General features: G+C 43.1%; 1 protein-coding gene across 49 annotated transcripts in view; it reads right to left on the reverse strand.

Annotated features, from left to right (window-relative positions):
* The window catches only part of LOC110501892 (FERM domain-containing protein 4A), a 188610-nt gene that overhangs the window by 60033 nt on the left and 108292 nt on the right, over positions 1-20285 (reverse strand). For 8 of the 49 annotated variants that reach the window (XM_090207496.1, XM_090207491.1, XM_090207533.1 and 5 more), the window contains exon 1: positions 4078-4768. The exons of 38 other annotated variants lie outside the window; for them this stretch is intronic. In XM_090207496.1, the coding sequence (XP_090063622.1) occupies positions 4078-4107 (30 nt within the window). In that variant the 5' untranslated portion in view covers positions 4108-4768. Of the gene's footprint in view, positions 1-4077; positions 4795-20285 lie in introns of those variants that run through there. 3 more of the 49 variants (XM_090207564.1, XM_090207505.1, XM_090207553.1) reach the window with 2 other exon arrangements.

Raw genomic sequence — 20285 nt, forward strand, 5'->3', positions numbered from 1 at the left:
TCTGAGTTTATAAGGCTAATTGATCATTAGAAAACCCTTTTGCAATTATGTTAGCACCTGGCCTTCTTCACAACTGGAGCATCAGCATTTGTGGGTTCGATTACAGGCTCAAAATGGCCATAAACAAAGACCTTTCTTCTGCATCCTGGAGTTGCCTCGTCACTGTTGACGTTGAGACTGGTGTTTTGCAGGTACAATTTAATGAAGCTGCCAGTTGAGGATTTCTGAGGCGTCTGTTTCTCAAACCAGACACTCTAATGTACTTGTCCTCTTGCTCAGTTGTACACCGGGGCCTCCCACTCTTCTTTCTATTCTGGTTAATGCCAGTTTGCGCTGTTCTGTGAAGGGAGTAGTACACAGCCAACATGAACAGGAATTATGCCCCTATTTCAGATTACTCTTGACGTTTTTCTTACGCTGTACCCAATGATTTATGAAAACTTGCTTGTTAGGTCAAGGTCCTCATTGTGGTTTTACAGACATGTTTAATACGTTTTATTTACACACTTTATTTGAATATTTATGAAATGCATATTGATATGTTTTTCCTTCGCCTCCAACCCCATTCGATGCGTGGACTAGATGTGGGTGGGGCTAGGTCTACAGAAGTGTGCTAATTAAAAAAAACTCACAAAAGCTCTGACGAAGGCCCTGAGGCCGATACGTAAAGCTTATTAAAGATCAGTGATACTATTTTTTCTCAGTAAAACATCTTAAAACTAGCGTTGCAATATGGATTCAACACTAATCATGCACTAATAACCCAAAAACTACAAATCACAAGTGAACATGTGAACAAGGGCATGTGGTCTTTGCTCCTCCGCTCAGCATAGAGCACACAGACACACGCAGTGCTGTAGAATGTTTAAATTCATCTTAGACTTAACAAGGTTAGCTGAGCTGAAACCACAATAGACCAATAGATTATATTTCCTGTGTGTGTGTGTGTGTGTGTCTTCCTGCTGGATATATCTGACATTCCTCTCCAAAAGGGGGAAGTCCACCAACAGCTAGACAATCAGAGCATTAGACAGACAGACCTTTCTTTCTCTTTCCCTCCTATTTCACTGTATTATCTTATGGTCATAATGTGTCTGTGTATGTCTGTGTGTGTCTGTGTTAGCCAAAACTGGCATTACTACGCTGCCAAGTTTGGGTGTAAACATTGGAGCAGGTGGAACGACAGTACATCAGACTGACACATACACACACTATCCTTTCCAACACAATGTTGCTAATCTGCAAGTGTCTGTTATTGTGTTGTACTGTATGTGGGAGTGTGGTTGTGTGTGTGTACATGCATACATTATGTGTGTGTCAGTGTGTGCATATGTGAGTGTGGGTGTGCGTGTTAGTGTGTGTATGCACGTGTGTGTGTTGAGCACATGTGGACTGTCTTTGCAGTGTAACAGGAAGAGGAGACCCTGGGGAACGCAAACTCTTCAGACCCTGCCCACATCCTCACATCTGGGGGAAGAGGAGGGAGGGAGAGGAGGAGGAAAGAGGGACAGGGGGAAGAAGGAGGGGAAAGACTGGGAGAGAGAAAAGCCATAGCACAAGAACCCCAAAGGGTTGAGATGGGTTATGTGTCCTAATGTGTTTTTAATGTCCTTCCTATCTCCAAAACATGTCACGTCAGACACACACACACTGATGTGTTCTCTATAGTTGTCCATCTCCAAATCACACACACACACATCCAGTAGCCCCTTCAGACACAGTAACATGTTACACACACGCACACAATGGGAGCGAACTTGGGACTGCCATGTGAAATCATTGGTTTTTGAATGGCTAGCAGGCTTGTGAATTCCTTTTAGACAGGGGAGCCCTTTTCCACCCCTAATGTTTTCCAGAGACAGCAAGACAGTGGACCGAGGGCAGGTGGACAGTCAGCCATCACCTATTGATAAACACCCTGAGTCATCCCCCTGGCACCTGGCATAACTCTGCTGGCACACCTCTTATAACATAGGATCACTATACCAGATGTTCGTGTGACTTTGTGTGGGCAGTGGGTACACCTCACCATGTGCTCCAATATAGCAGTAGGGTGAGAGATTGGAGGTGAGAATTGGCAGCGGACTGAGGACAGAGCGAGACAGAGAGAGAGAGGGATAGTTCAGCACTATGTCAACACACATCCCTGTGTGAGTTCTGCCCTTAGGCTGCTGCCAGTGTGTGTGTGTGTGTGTGTGTGTGTGTGTGTGTCTTTAGGCTGCAGGCTCCAGCTTCCTTTGATGGGTTTTGTGTCCCTCCCATTCTGTTTAGAGTGGCTGCACCCGCACTCACACACACCCTCCACCTCTCCCAGGGGCTGTCTTCTCCATCCTCCTAATAATAGGAGAACCTTGGTCATCTGAAAGTAGGTTTTCCCATAGATTAGTGCAGGTACCTCTACTAGCCCACAGTGTGTCCCAATCCACAGTCCGCTTTGTATATATATATTTTTTTTTTACTGCTGCTCTTTAATTACTTGTTACTTTTCTCTTATTCTTATCCTTGTTTTTTGAACTGCACTGTTGGTTAGGAGCTCGTAAGTAAGCATTTCACTCTAAGGTCTACACCGATTGTATTCGGCGCATGTGATTAATACAATTTGATTTGATGTGTTGCACTCGTTTTACCTGCTGTGACGTGCGCTATGCAGAACTATAGGTCACTCCCCAGTTCCTGGAGTTTAGTTCTCCCACATACTCAGAATGTAGGTCTATATGAGACGTCAGTCAGCCATAGTCTGGTCTGTGTGTATATTCTCTCCCAAATGACTCTTCTGCTTTCCCAAGATTCCTGAATACCAGTCAGTTCATGCTGCCTGTCCAAGATCTCCCTGTCTGGACAGAGATAGATTAGGATAGAGATCACTGGCCAAAAATCTGCTGACCCCTGAGACCTGCAGTGCAGACAAAGATACTGCTGCAGCAAGCAAACACTCACACACAGAGACAGCTGGCTGTTTTATCCACATACAGGCAGCATCCATTTTCTCTCTCTGTTATAATAAACTACACCAGTGAATGAGGAAACTTTGCTTGAGGCACTAGGGGAGAATATACACCACAATAACAGGCAAAGTTACAAATCACTGGCTTAGGGCTATCTGTTTAGGAAACCCATTCCAAGGTGGAAATGGTCATTAAAGCTATACAATATTCAGTGATATAAAAATAATATTCACTGAGAATCAAAGGCTACAACATGCAACAAAGTGTTTACACTTGCTACAGTAAATGGTTGTGAATGTTACCAAAAACATATATAAACGTGAGGTAATTTATAAACTACACTATCAAACTCATCAGATAACCTTCCATTCACAGTACAGAAACATCATGAGACAGCAGTCAGATCAAATCTACTAGGAACACAAGACCATTGTTGTTAAGATCCGGATATTTCCATAACACAATTACTACAGCAAGTCTACATGGACTGTCTAGTTATGACAATAACTATCTGTGACTGTAGCTGACAGGTTTGACATGTTACCTTGTAACATTATTAGGCTAAAGCACGAGTTGAAGCACAGAACGTTCTTCTTGTATCATTGTGGCCCTAAACTGGAAACAATATCTGCAACTTGGTATGCAGGCTCTCTTTACACGCGCACCGTACTTAACAATGTAATAACACAACAAATCACATGGGGAAAATAGCCACGATGCCAGTCAAGTGACTGGAGCAGCATTGTGAGGTTGAATCGGTAAACAGGCTGTAGCTAGGCATAACATTAGTCAGAATGATTCAGTCGCCGAATTTTCTTTACCCATAACGAGACAAGTTTGAATGCATCCCTTGGTAGGCTAGAGGATGGCTGTCTCTGGTCACATCGGTGGACAGGGCAGAAATTATAGCTGGTTTGCTGAGCTAACGTTAGTTGGCTAGCTATTTCATTTTAGATAGGCTATTCGGTTCTAGCCTACCCAGCGATATGTCAAAACACAAACCCGCATTTTTCGGGAATAGACTATTTGGACAATGTTAATTTACACCCGCACACATGGTCGAATAAAGAATGAAAGCGGCCGACGTTTTGATATGGGGCGATACAGCAGAAAGGCAAAGATCGACGTTTACCTTTGAAAAATGTCGGGGTCGCTCAGACATAAAATCCCACACGGATGTTTTAGATTTGTCGAGCCCGAAATAATCCCAATAAAAAATGCATTAAATCCAGTTGGTAAAATCCTTGTTTCCCCGGCCTAGAACGGCATCAGCATCCATGCAATAGTGACCGGTGCAACTCACACAGGAGAAGAGTTGCAACCTGATTCCCGTTTTCCGTTAAACCGGTCTGACAACGGAGCCAAGACATCCCATCTCCTTCTGAACAAGCTCTCTCCCACACACGCAGCGACCCTGGCCCGCTTCCAACCAGTAGAGCTGCACCGTTCAATGGCTCATCCTCCCACCGAAACAGAGGGCTTCTCCCCGGCTACTCAGACCATCCGACCCCCTCCTCTCTCCCTGGCGACTCCGGCGCCTAGCAGAAACGCCATGAAAATGCAGAGGGTGGCTGTCCCAAAAGAAGACAGAGAGGACCGATGGAATTAAATAATAATCTCAAACGGTCTGTTTTAGTCAATTAAGCCACACAATTTGGTTTTCTTCTCCTCGCCTTCTTTCCTCTAGCCTGTTCTGAAAATACGGGAATAATGGAGGCAGGCTGTGGGGGCGGGGAGAGAGTAAAGGGGGACATTTCTTTCTGCAGCTCGCAGTCATGAGAAACTGCAGATGGCTGTGTGTGTGTGTGTATGTGTGTGTGTGTGTGTGTGTATGTCTGTGTCTGTGTGCTGAGAACAGCCGAGGAACGACCTACAAACAGACATCTGGATATGCACACCAGGAGCCCAAAATCGTCTGGGAAGGGTCTCTCTCTCTCTCTCTCTCTCTCTCTCTCTCTCTCTCCAACAATTCAATTCGATTTCAATTTAAGGGCTTTATTGGCATGGGAAACATATGTTTACATTGCCAAAAGTATGCAGACACCTGCTCCTAGAACATCTCATTCCAAAATCATGGGAATTCATATGGAGTTGGTCCCCCCTTTGCTGCTATAACAACCTCCACTCTTCTGGGAAGGTTCCCACTCCATGTTGGAACATTGCTGCAGGGACTTGCTTCCATTCAGCCACAAGAGCGTTAGTGAGGTTGGGCGTTTAGGCACGGCTCGCAGTCGGCTTTCTAAATCATCCCAAAGGTGTTCAATGGGGTTGAGGTCAGGACTCTGTTCAGTCAAGGTCTTCCACACCGATCTCGACCAGCCATTTCTGAATGGACCTCGCTTTTTTGCTGAAACACTAAAGAGCCTTCCCCAAACTGTTGCCACAAAGTGGGAAGGACAGAATCATCTAGAATGTCATTGTATTCTGTAGCGTTAAGATTTATTTTCACTGGAAATAATGGGCCTAGCCCGAACCATAAAAAATAGCCCCAGACCATTATTCCTCCTCCAACAAACTTTACAGTTGGCACAATGCATTGAGGCAGGTAGAGTTCTCCTGGCATCCGCCAAACCCAGATTTGTTCGCCGGACTGCCAGATGGTGAAGCGTGATTCATCACTCCAGAGAACGTGTTTCTACTGTTCCAGAATCCAATGGTGGCGAGCTTTACACCACTCCAGCCGAAGCTTGGCATTGCGCATGGTGATCTTAGGCTTGTGTGCGGTTGCTCAGCCATGGAAACACATTTCATGAAGCCCCCGACGAAGTTATTTTGCTGACGTTGCTTCTAGAGGCAGTTTAGAACTTGGTAGTGAGTGTTGCAACCAAGGACAGATGATTTTTACGCGCTTCTAGACTCGGCGGTCCCGTTCTGTGAGCTTGTGTGGCCTACCACTTCGTGGCTGAGCCGTTGTTGCACCTAGACATTTCCACTTCACAATAACAGCACTTACAGTTGACCGAGGCAGCTCTAGCAGGGCAGAAATTTGACAAACTGACTTGTTAGAAAGGTGGCATCCTATGACAGTGCCACGTTGAAAGTAACTGAGCTCTTCAGTAAGCCCATTCTACTGCCAATGTTTGTCTATGGAGATTGCATGACTGTGTGCTCTATTGTATACACCTGTCAGCAACGGGTGTGACTGAAATAGCCGAATACACTCATTTGAAGGGTTGTCCACATACTTTTGTATATATAGTGTATGTTTACATTGCCAAAGCAATTGAAATAGATAATAAACAAAAGTGAAATTAACAAAAATTAAATAATAGTAAACATTACACTCACAAAGTTCCAAAGGAATAGAGACATTTCAAGTGTCATATTATGGCTATAAACAGTGCTGTAACGATGTGCAAATAGTTAAAGTACAAAAGGGAAAATAAATAAACTCTCTCTTTCTCTCTCACTCACTTCCGCTTCTTTTCCTGCTGATTTCTAAAACAGTTCTCCTAGCTAGCTCATGGGTTTGGTTTGGGTTGGCTATAGATGCTGCCTGGCCGTTAAACTGCATCTCATTCTGAATGACCTAAATTTGTGTTCACTGTACAGTTGGAGAAACCATTAGAACTACAGAATTAATCAGTTATTCATTCTCTAACACAAGTGTAGGTCTCTTTTTAAAAATTAAATGCCCATAATATTATTGACTATTTTGGCCAATTCTGTGTGTGTGTCTATCTGTTGGTTGGTGGCCTTGTCTTATGCTGGTGACATGACAGTTGAAGCCATAGTAGGCTATGTGCAACTGTCTTCTTGCTTATCCAGATGACACACTAGACCATGACTATATCATACAGCTGCCCCCATAGAGACACGAGGGCTATCATATAGGATGGTTGAACGTTAGTGACTATGTAATAGTCTGTAATGACATGCTATATGTCCTGGTATCATACTGGTTAAGCTACTCACTAGTTTGAATGATGTTTGTGTCAAATATAACAACACTTGCTGTACCACAGAGTGATGTACATCTGTTGGCACCATGACAGTAACATTATAAAGAGCATCATCAGTAGAAAAAATGTTGTCTTAAAACCTTTGGCGTCAACATGGTGCGTTAAAAGCCCAGATTTTAGTTTGCAGAATATGGTGTCTATGGTATCTACTGTAGAGGACAGGAGAAAGGAAAGATGTGTATCCTTTTTCTGTTAGGTCTCTGTGTTTCTGGGTATTTTTGGCCTGTTCCAGACACCGGAAACTAGCCTGTCCAACTTAAATATCACCAGATGTCTATAACTTTGGCCAGATACTTACTCTGTCTCTGTCTCTCTGTCTCTCTGTCTCTCTCTATGTCTCTCTGTCTCTCTGTCTCTCTCTGTCTCTCTCTCTCTCTCTCTGTCTCTCTTTCTCTGTCTCTCTCTCTCTCTAAATACATACCTCTCTTTATTGGCAGTGTTACTATCACAAGGGTCCCGTTGTTTAGCTAAGACAAGAGAGTTATGGAGTGAGGGAGGAGAACAAGGAGAGAAAAAGAGAGAGGGTTATATGAGTGGAGAAAGGAGTAAGGGACATAGGGAAATAATAAAAAAGGAGAGGGTAATGGGTAGGGAAGAGAGGAGGACCTGGAGGAACCCATTATGCACTGGACCTATTGTAACGGAACTGGGTAATAATGACAGTAAAAGCCAGTTGAGGGTAGGAGCCATTAAGAGAGAATTTGTGTGGGGATATGGGGAGTTTGGAGAGAGGTGGGTAGTGGTGGTGGATTGGTGGTAGTGATTAGGGGTCTAGGTTAGAGGTCATCTATATTTGTGGAATGTGATATAAACCGTGCTGAACAGTTAATGAAAGCAAGATGGATACTCTTTAAACTCAGTCTGTAGGCTACACACACACACACACACACACACACACACACACACACACACACACACACACACACACACACACACACACACACACACACACACACACACACACACACACACACACACACACACACACACACGCGCAAAATCAGAAAGCATACAGAATGTGAATGATGTAGAGACTCCATACAGTATATATGGTTCCAGAGACGTCTCAGGGAGGGTCACAGAGCAGCCAGGAATGTATAGAAAAATGACTGACTGTGAGCGATCTGTTTTGTTTGTGCATTGTGTGTCTGCATGTGTGTGTAAGCTCCACTCACCATCCTGTGAGTGAGTGTGGGAGTGAAATGTGTTTCTAGTTAAGTTCTGAAAATCAGAAACACACAGAGATACAGTATTTCTATAGCCAAGTCTGCTTTGTTCTCATTTTACTACATAGCTCTATTCCCAAAGCTTTCCAAAACTACACTATTCTCAGATCTTTCCCAAACTACGCTATTACCAGATCTTTCCTAAACTACACTATTCCCAGATCTTTCCGAAACTACACTATTACCAGATCTTTCCTAAACTACGCTATTCCCAGATCTTTCCGAAACTACACTATTACCAGATCTTTCCTAAACTACGCTATTCCCAGATCTTTCCGAAACTACACTATTCCCAGATCTTTCCGAAACTACACTATTACCAGATCTTTCCTAAACTACGCTATTCCCAGATCTTTCCGAAACTACACTATTACCAGATCTTTCCTAAACTACGCTATTACCAGATCTTTCCGAAACTACACTATTCTCAGATCTTTCCCAAACTACACTATTACCAGATCTTTCCTAAACTACACCATTCCCAGATCTATCCCAAACGAGACTATTCCCAGATCTCTCCAAAACGACACTACTTTAAGACCTTTAGTCTCTGTATGAAACCTATGACCATCTAAAAATGGAAAATAATAACAACCTATAATACTACTTGGTGTATCTCCCGTGCATTGTTTTATGTCATTTGTGTTTGTGTTGCTATGTGTGCAGCTACATCATTCAGTAGATCAAGGCCTATTGGCCGCTTCATAGACTGTTGCTATAGACCTGCCTACCTCTGGAGGGACGGGGTGGGAGGGAATAGAGATGTTGATGTTAGGCTGTTCATGTCTGAGTGTGTATCTATCTTTGTAACGGTTCTTTTGTGGTGAAGTAGAGGTGGACCAAAAACCAGCGTGGTTGTTATTCATTTAACTTTAATAAAGTACATGAAAAACTAACAAAACAACAAACGTGTGAAAACCTAAAACAGTCCTATCTGGTGCAAACAGAGTCAGGAACAATCACCCACAAACACACAGTGAAACCCAGGCTACCTAAATATGGTTCCCAATCAGAGACAATGACTAACACCTGCCTCTGATTGAGAACCATATCAGGCCAGACATAGAAATAGACAAACAAGACATCCAACATAGAATGCCCACTCAGATCACACCCTGAACAACCAAAACATAGAAACATACAAAGCAAACTATGGTCAGGGTGTGACAATCTTATTGTTTATTTTTGTCTCATTTGAATAAATAAACTATATATATATATTCACAATTCCTGACATATAGTCCAAGTAAAAATTCCTTGTCTTAGGTCAGGTAGGATCAATACTTTATTTTAAGAATGTGAAATAATAGTTGAATAATAGTTTAATAATAGTTGAGAAAATTGTTTATTTCAGCTTTTATTTCGACGTTCCCAGTGGGTCAGAAGATTACATACACTCAATTAGTATTTGGTAGTATTTCCTTTAAATTGATTCACTTGGGTCAAACATTTCGGGTAGCCTTCCACATGCTTCCCACAATAAATAGGGTGAAATTTGGCCCATTCCTACTGACAGAGCTAGTGTAACTGAATCAGGTTTGTAGGCCTCCTTGCTTGTACGTGCATTTTCAGTTCTGCCACAACTTTGGAAGTATGCTTGGGGTCATTGTCCATATGGAAATCCCATTTGCGACCAAGCTTTAATTTCTTGCTTCAATACAGTGGGGCAAAAAAGTATTTAGTCAGCCACCAATTGTGCAAGTTCTCCCACTTAAAAAGATGAGAGAGGCCTGTAATTTTCATCATAGGTACACTTCAACTATGACAGACAAAATGAGGGAAAAAAATCCAGAGAATCACATTGTAGGATTTTTTATTAATTTATTTGCAAATGATGGTGGCAAATTATGGCTTGCCGCGCTACCACACGGCAAGCGGGAACGGGGCGCCAAGTCTAGGTCCAAAAGGCTCCTGAACACCTTCTACTCCCAAGCCATAAGACAGCTGAACAGCTAATCAAATGGTTACCCAGACTATTTGTATTGACTCCAGGCCGTGTGTGTGTGTGTGTGTGCGTGTGTGTGTGTGTGGACGGTTCCCCCCCCCCCCCCGCTTATTTTTATGCTGCTGCTACACGCTGTTTATTATCTATTATCTATACATAGTCACTTTACCCCTACCTAGATGTACATATTACCTCAATTTAGTAAATATTTTTCTTAACTCTTATTTTTATTAAAACTGTATTGTTGGTTAAGGGCTTGTTGGTAAACATTTCACGGTAAGGTTGTATCCGGTGCATGTGACATATTACATTTCATCTGAGCTGGTGAACATACAACTCTAGGTTTGAGACACAAACACCATGGTTTGTCTTACAGATATTAGGCAAGGTAAGAACATGAACCGACCACCTGAGCTGTCAGAGAGACCTGAGTCACAATGAATACAGACCCATTTGACTATGAGAGCAAATATATCATAACACACACAAACACACACTTGCACATTGTAGACCGTTATCTTAACGATTCATCAGACATTTCAATAATTGATCATATACATTACAAGAAACTGAACTGTAGTATAATATGTCTTGTCTGGTGAGTATGTAGTATAAGTAGTAAAAAGCAGTAGAATGTAATCATATAAGGTGACTGATGTTTCCTACATCACTACTGGAATGTCTGACAACAAGTACCATCATTATCAAAGGACTCTCTTTCTCTCTCTTTCTCCCTATTCTCTTGGTCGCTTCCTCTAATGCTGTAACTGTGTAGCTGAAATAACTGGGTCTCACACACACACACACACACACACACACACACACACACACACACACACACACACACACACACACACACACACACACACACACACACACACACACACACACACACACACACACACACACACACACACACACACACACGGCCTGGAGTCATATTTAATACAGCAAGCTGTAGAACAAGGCCAAAGCAAATGTCTCCTTGTATCACGTCCAAAAAGACAAAAGCTTTTCTGCACCCAGTGCTATGATACTGCATCAGTGTGTGTGTCCATGCATATCGGTATAGTTTGCATGTGTATGTGTTCATGCGGTGTGCCACACCACCCAGAGTAGCACTGTGCCATAGTTATGCCAGGAAGGGTCTGTCTCTTTTTGTGGCCCTGCATGGACCAGTCTGAGCATTGGATTGTATCTGTGTGTGTGTATCTGTGTGCGTGGGTGTGAGTGTGTCCACATGGATGTCCACTTCTCTCTCTGTCACTGCCCTATTTATGGGGACATGAGGTGCACCCTTGAGCCCCAGCCACAAAGGATTAGTCCACTCTGTCACTCTAGAATACCCCTCTGTGCTCCCTCCAAATACCAGCTTATCACATACACTCATAGGCACACATACACCTGCCTTCTGCTAAAACAGTACAAACTCTAAAGTGAGGAATGTTTGGGTTTATTGATAACACAAGTGGTCCTTCTGACTGGGTGTTAATTTGTGCGTGTTTATGTCTTAGGCCACCATGCATCTGCTCTGTGTTTAGGAGGAAACTGATCTCAGAACCATCAGGTGATCTGGACTAACAAAACAGAGAGCGAGACAGAAAGAGAGTGAGAGAGAGAGACAGAAAGAGAGTGAGACAGAGCGAGAGAGAAAACACAGGTTAGGGAGAACCAGCTTACGTAGCACAACTCCACATGGCGTCAGTGTGTGAGTGGGTGTGTGTGTGTCACAAGGGAGAGATCTGTTTTCCATCACCTCCTCTCCTCATCTATTATTTAAGGTGATAGAAATCAGTTTAGACCCTGCTCACTGATACTGCCAGCAATGTGTGTGTGTTTGTGTGCGTGAGTGTTTGCATACATGTGGGTATGTCAAAGAGGTGAAAGAGTGTGACACACACACTCAAGGATGTGAAGGCAGCCAGGGGAGGGCAGAGAGGTTCAACTCTAATGACCTCTCTATCCTGTCCCGTTAATGCAGAGAATACTGACATCGTTACTGTTTAATGGGCAGATTATCAAACAGCCCTGGTGCATAGTCGTTAGGTGTGTGTGTGTATTTCTGTGTCTGCACACCCACCCACCCCACCTGACAATCCCCCTCAGCCACACCCCCACACTCTACAACCTAAACCACACACCAGAGTATCCATGGCAACACCTGAAGGATCTTGAAGTCTCACCACGTTTCACCTCTAGAAATGCATTATGGTCTTTAGGCAGGAGGGTAAACTGTCAAATGAAGTAACAGCATGGAGTATGGCAAGGGTAAAAGAAAACAACCATTGGTATTCTAGGAGTCCACAGTTTTCAACTGACATTGACACAGCTTCATATAACTTGTCTTGCATAACCTGAGCTAGACTGTGCCCTACCTCTACCCTGGAGCTGAGGAGTGGTGAGCAGGAGGTGGATCTACCTATAAAGACACACTGGCATGTTGTAACGGTCACATACACTCATGCAGGTGCACACACAATCATGCACACATGGAAGTACACACACACGCGCGCAAACACACACACGCGCGCGCACACACACACAGACACACACACACACACACACGACAAGGAGATGAGAGGGCTATGGTGAGAGGAGAATAGAATATATATGTCTGTGGTTCTTCTCTGGGGAATATAGTAGTGTAATGACTATGTGACAGGGAGGGAGGCAGAGACAGTAGAGTTTGAGCTACATAGACATCCCTCTGGCTCGCTCCAACTCCTCTCCATTACTACACTCTCTATCCCTTCCAGTCACTCTAGTGAAAAATGACCCCACTCATCTACTGGGAGAGCCCTTGGCAAGTATGTGTGTGTTTGAGTGTTTGTGCGGTGTGTGCATGCAAATGTGTGTGTGTGTTCATTCTTCCAGAGGGAATCCCATCAGTATAAAGATATTGAATCTCTTCCATTTGGATGTCTGGCCTGAAGGAGAGAGCCAGATACTGCAGGCTGGGATTGGAAAAGAGGAGGGAAATAATAAAATACGCATATTCAATCACACATCATACCACATACAATCCCAGGTCAGGTTTGTCCTTATTTCTCTGCCTCCTGCTTTCTGCTTCCCTGAAGTGTGTTATTTATATTCATCAAAAGCATCTCCTCTCAAGTCTGTATTCTTAAAGACATGTTCTATCGACTGGAAGAGAATAGGAATGTCCTCTGATAAATGCCAGAAGGAATAGCTTTGTGCATGTGTGTGCTTTGCCCTTCCTCCCCTCAACTTGTTATTTCTTCCTCCTCTCTCTCACACTCCTTTACTATAGTACTATATCTCTGTAGAAGGTCATTCCACATCAGCCATGACACAACATCCTGTTAGGCAGCTGTGACATGTTAGGTTTGCTCTCTCTAGAACAGATTGATCATGGAGTCACTGTACTGTAGCTACTGCTGCCTGGCAGGCCAACTACATCTACATACAATCACCAACAATCAATATCACAGATTTGTTTCTGAGAGTAGGGTGATGATATGACACAATGACCTCACATCCTGGAAGCCCTCCAGCTTCCCACGATGCACTGAGACTGATGAGTCATGACAGAGGACATGATGACCCTCAAAGTCATTACTCTGCCTTCCAAGGGACCAAGGGTAACCAATGTCCGAGGCCTGGCGCCTCTGTAGGAATGAGGTTTTGTGTGAGTGAGTGTGTGTGTGTGTGTGTGTGTGTTTATAGAAGAGGGGGTTTGATAAAGCAGATAAAATGTTGAAATGTTGTACATAACATACATGTCTATGTTCAACAGTTCTATGCCTGAGATGGCGTTTCACCCTATAATCCCCTTTTGATTAACATACAGAGCTATACATTTAAACTCACCTCTGAACCCACTACTGCACTACTGTCTGTACTTCAGGGATAACCTCAACCATATCATATCTGGATTGAGTAACATGCTCTACAACTCAGACAGGATTTGAAGGGCTCTGAGCCACATTTGGCAACCCAAGTCTGTTACAACACACCACTTGGCAACCCAGTACTATTAGAACATACCAGGCAGAATTGGAAACACATGACTACTATGGTGTAAGGAACAGACTTGGCAACCTGTGTCTGTGAGGACATACCAACCAGACTTGGCAAACCATGTGTAGTATGGTAGTATTCCAGACTGGACAACCCATGTGTAGTATGGTAGTATTCCAGACTGGACAACCCATGTGTAGTATGGTCGTACTCCAGACTGGACAACCCATGTGTAGTATGGTAGTATTCCAGACTGGACAACCCATGTGTAGTATGGTAGTATTCCAGACTGGACAACCCATGTGTAGTATGGTAGTATTCCAGACTGGACAACCCATGTGTAGTATGGTAGTATTTCAGACTGGACACCCCATGTGTAATATGGTAGTATTCCAGACTGGACACCCCATGTGTAGTATGGTAGTATTTCAGACTGGACACCCCATGTGTTGTATGGTAGTATTTCAGACTGGACACCCCATGTGTTGTATGGTAGTATTTCAGACTGGACAACCCATGTGCAATATGGTAGTATTCCAGACTGGACAACCCATGTGTAGTATGGTAGTATTCCAGACTGGACACCCCATGTGTTGTATGGTAGTATTTCAGACTGGACACCCCATGTGTTGTATGGTAGTATTCCAGACTGGACAGCAGATCTGTGTGTGAATGCACAACACCAACAACTAAAAGTAATCAACACTTATGTTGCTTTACACCAAGTGTAACAGATTGTTTCCCCTCGTCATTTAGATCACTGGACAAGTAATTGTCTGCTCTGCTTAATCGCAGGAATTCTCAAATAGAAGGTTGTGTGTGTGTGTGTGTGTGTGTGTGTGCGTGTGCGTGTGCGTGTGCGTGTGTGTGTGTGTGTGTGATTAATCCGTTGGGCCACTGTCCGGAGGCCCAAGCGTGGCATATTCTCACATTAGCAGATAAATTAGATTCCTGCTCCATTAAGGAGTTTATGACCCACAGTAACTAAATTGCCAGTAGAGAGAGAAAGTGCAGAAAGTATTCAACCCCCTTGACTTTTTCCACATTTTGTTATGTTACAGCCTTATTCTAAAGTTGTTTAAATCATTTCCCCCCCTCATCAATCTACACACAATACCCCACAATGACAAAGCAAAACAGGTTTTTATTTATTTTTGCTAATTTCTAACATTTACATGTATTCAGACCCTTTACTCAGTACTTTGTTGAAACACGTTTGGCAGCAATTACAGCCTCAAGTCTTCTTGGGTAGGACGCTACGAGCTTGACACACCTGTATTTGGGGAGTTTCTCCCGTTCTTCTCTGCAGATCCTCTCAAGATTTGTCAGGTTGGATGGGGAGCGTCGCTGTACAGCTATTTTCAGGTCTCTCCAGAGATGTTTGATCGGGTTCAAGTCCGGACTCTGGCTGGGCCACTCATGGACATTCAGAGACTTGTCCCGAAGCAATTCCTGCATTGTCTTGGATGTGTTCTTAGTGTCATTGTCCTGTTGGAAGGGGAACCTTCGCCCCAGCCTGAAGTCCTGAGCGCTCTGGAGCAGGTTTTCATTAAAGATCTCTCTCTACTTTGATCTATTCATATTTGCCTCCATCCTGACTAGTCTCCCAGTCCCTTGCGCTGAAAAAACATCCCTACAGCATGTTGTTGCCTGAGCTAATTTTCGAGTCTCATAGCAAAGGGTCTGAATACTTATTTAAATAAGGTATTTCTGTTTTCGCTTTGTCATTATGGGGTATTCTGGGTAGATTGCTGAGGATTTATATTTATTTAATCCATTGTAGAATAAGGCTGTAACGTGACAAAATGTGGAATAAGTCAAGGAGTCTGAATACTTTCCGAAGACACGGTACACGTAGTCAGGGTTGGGGATTACATGTAATCTGTGTACAGAAAAACTAAACTGTAATCAGTTACCATTCTATATACTTCCGGCCCGTCCTTGGACACTGTGCTATCTAACCTTCAAACGAGCTTCAATGCCATACAGCACTCCTTCCGTGGCCTCCAACTGCTCTTAAACGCTAGTAAAACCAAATGCATGCTTTTCAACCGTTCGCTGCCTGCACCCGCACGCCTGACCAGCATCACCACCCTGGATGGTTCCGACCTTGAATATGTGGACATCTATAAGTACCTAGGTGTCTGGCTAGACTCTAAACTCTCCTTCCAGACCCATATCAAACATCTCCAATCGAAAATCAAATCAAGAGTCGGCTTTCTATTCCGCAACAAAGCCTCCTTCACTCACGCCGCCAAACTTACCCTAGTAAAACTGACTATCCTACCGATCCTCGACTTCGGCGACGTCATCTACAAAATTGCTTCCAACACTCTACTCAGCAAACTGGATGCAGTTTATCACAGTGCCATCCGTTTTGTCACTAAAGCACCTTATACCACCCACCACTGCGACTTGTATGCTCTAGTCGGCTGGCCCTCGCTACATATTCGTCGCCAGACCCACTGGCTCCAGGTCATCTACAAGTCCATGCTAGGTAAAGCTCCGCCTTATCTCAGTTCACTGGTTACGATGGCAACACCCATCCGTAGCACGCGCTCCAGCAGGTGTATCTCACTGATCATCCCTAAAGCCAACACCTCATTTGGCCGCCTTTCGTTCCAGTTCTCTGCTGCCTGTGACTGGAACGAATTGCAAAAATCGCTGAAGTTGGAGACTTTTATCTCCCTCACCAACTTCAAACATCTGCTATCCGAGCAGCTAACCGATCGCTGCAGCTGTACATAGTCTATTGGTAAATAGCCCACCCATTTTCACCTACCTCATCCCCATACTGTTTTTATTTATTTATTTTTATTTTTCTGCTCTTTTGCACACCAATCTCTACCTGTACATAACCATCTGATCATTTATCACTCCAGTGTTAATCTGCATAATTGTAATTATTTGCCTACCTTCTCATGCCTTTTGCACACAATGTATATATAGACTCCCCTTTTTTCTACTGTGTTATTGACTTGTTAATTGTTTACTCCATGTGTAACTCTGTGTTGTCTGTTCACACTGCTATGCCTTATCTTGGCCAGGTCGCAGTTGCAAATGAGAACTTGTTCTCAACTAGCCTACCTGGTTAAATAAAGGTGAAATAAAAAAATAAATAAAAAAAGTTACCAGGAAAAATATTTTAATGAGGTTACAGATATTTTTTTCAAATTAGATGATTAGTTATTGGATTATGTTTGAATTCAGAAAGGATGTTTGTGAAAAAATATGTTATTTACACTACCGGCCAAAAGCTTTAGAACACCTACTCATTCAAGGGTTTTTCTTTATTTTTACTATTTTCTACATTGTAGAATAATAGTGAAGACATCAACACTATGAAATAACACATATGGAATCATGAAGATTCCAAAAAAGTGTTAATCAAATCTAAATATATTTATATTTGAGATTCTTCAAATAGCCATCCTTTGCCTTGATGACAGCTTGATGATTTGTTTAACAGCTTTTTTGCTACTACGTGATTCCATATGTAGAAAAAAGTCAAAGTAAAGAAAAACAATTGAATGAGTAGGTGTTCTAAAACTTCTGACCGGTAGTGTACATGAGACCTTTCTCTTTTCTCAATTACATTCAATTCAGCATCGAAAAAAGACTTCAGTTTAAGTTCCCTCCACCTGAGAAAGTCTGACCACAAGTCAGAGACCACCATGATGACACACCAAATGCGTTTGATGGATCCTTTTTGTCTCCTTTTAATGCCTCGTAGAAAGTAACTTACCCAACCCTGCACAAAGTCTGCTGCCCTATTTCCTCATAAGAGGTTTGTGTATAACTTACAAAAACATGAAATATGAGTGAATGTTATGTTTATGGAATAACTGATCCAGAGGCCTCTGCTGGTAGCTAATGTAACAGAAATATTAATGGACTTTCTTTCTTCTGGGTAAAACGTCAAGAAGATAAATAGATGAACATTTTCCATCATTATCTGGCCACTCTGTTTATCTCAATGCACACCTACTGTATAGTACATGTGTCCCTCAGGTTCACACACACATGATAAACCTAAAAATGAGGCAGGGGTAAATGTTTTCCAGACATACTATGCAAATAAGCTGTGCTCCCATGGGACACACTATAACCGGCTTTAACCAACTAGTCACACAGCTCAACTGTTGTTTTCTGTGTTTGTGTGTGTGAATAGAGAACATAAACACACCTCCGGCTAGTGTTAAACAAATTAGAGAATTACAGAATAGCAAAATAACTTATGAACAGATAGGGAATTGAATCCCTGTTCTTTCCTCTCCATGCCTCTCTCCAATCCACCTCTTCCCTCTCTCCATCTGCAGAAACAACTGAATCTCCCATGGTTTGGTTCTGGAAAAAGATTTTCTCCCATAAAACACCGGAGTTGGCTGGAGAACAGAGCTGGCAGCTGAAGCAGGAAAGCGATAGAGTTCAATGAACAAAGTCAGAGGCGCAAGTATACTGTTTGTGTGTCAGAGGATAGAGCTGAGATTCCCCTGCAGTTGGATAAGGAATGAGGGATTGAAGGAATTTGGATTTGTCATGGATCAGCAGATTCTGATTCTGGACTTGTGTCTAAATGTTATACAGTTTGGGAGTTAATTTGTCTTCCCTAAATAGTAGGCTGCCATTAAATAGAGTACAATGCAATATACATTACAGTTTAAAAGTCTGGGGTCACTTAGAAATGTCCTTGTTTATGAAAGAAAAGCACATTTTTTGTCCACCAAAATCATATCAAATTGATCAGAAATACAGTGTAGACATTGTTAATGTGTTAAATTACTATTGTAGCTGGAAACGGCTGATTTTTAATGGAATATCCACATAGGCGTACAGAGGCCCATTATCTGCAACCATCACTCCTGTGTTCCAATGGCACATTGTGTTCGCTAATCCAAGTTTATCATTTTCAAAGGCTAATTGATCATTAGAAAACCCTTTTGCAATTCTTTTAACACAGCTGAAAACTGTTGTACTGATCAAACTGTCCTTCTTTAGACTAGTTGAGTATCTGGAGCATCAGCATTTGTGGGTTCGATCACAGGCTCAAAATGGTCAGAAACAAAGAACTTTCTTCTGAAACTTCTGAAGCTATTCCATCCGAGAAATTGCCAAGAAACTGAAGATCTCGTACAACGCTGTGTACTACTCCCTTCACAGAACAACGCAAACTGGCTCTGACCAGAATAGAAAGAGGAGTGGGAGGCCCGGTGCACAACTGAGCAAGAGGACAAGTACATTAGAAACAGACGCCTCAGAAGTCCTCAACTGGCAGCTTCATTAAATAGTACCCGCAAAACACCAGTCTCAACGTCAACACTGAAGAGATGACTCCGGGATACTGGCCTTCTAGGCAGAGTTCCTTTGTCCAGTGTCTGTGTTCTTTTGCCCATCTTAATCTTTTATTTTTATTGGCCAGTCTGAGATATGGCTTTTTCTTTGCAACTCTGCCTAGAAGGCCAGCATCCCGGAGACGCCTCTTCACTGTTGACGTTGAGACTGGTGTTTTGCGGGTACTATGATGCAGAGGAAGAAATGGCCACCTGGGTCTGCTATATCCTCCATTTCTCTATTTGTTCCTCCCTACCTCCCCAGGACATCCTGCCTTTCACAGTGAGGTTCGTCGGGTGAGTAGGAGAGGGGTAGAGGAGGAGGTGAAGAAGGAGGTGGGGGAGGAGGAGGAGAACAGTAACGCTAAACCTCTGCTTAGGGCTTAACACATCACACCACAACCCAACGGCAGGGTCTTGAACCAGCCTGTAGCTTTAAAGAGGCATTTCCCAGCGAGAATGTGTGACTGAATGTTGTTGAGTTGACATTTTCCCAGCCTGATGTAGGAATGTGTGAACACAGGGGTGCCTTCTCCAGAAGGGTCTATGTGTGTGTGTGCATGCCAGTGTGTATGTGTGTCAGTGAAAATATTTCACACACATTAATCTACTGTCATCATGAATCCATGGCTCACGCACGCTGGCACACACTCACTCGCACACACACGCACACGCACGCACGCACATATGCACGCACACACACACAGGGATTAGTATACACACATGATTGCAAACACATACTCCATGAGAGAGAAAATAAGAGAATAGTAGGAGAGAGATAGTAGGAGAAGCAGGAGTTTCCCCTTGAACAAGAGAAAGGAAAGCAGACCTATTGGGTCAGAGAAGTGGAGGGGGAGGGAGGGGTCTACTCAGGAAATACCTGCTGGATCAAAACA

The sequence above is a fragment of the Oncorhynchus mykiss genome, chromosome 2, assembly GCF_057628025.1.
Source record: "Oncorhynchus mykiss isolate SJ-2025 chromosome 2, ASM5762802v1, whole genome shotgun sequence".
NCBI classification, from domain to species: Eukaryota; Metazoa; Chordata; class Actinopteri; order Salmoniformes; family Salmonidae; genus Oncorhynchus; species Oncorhynchus mykiss.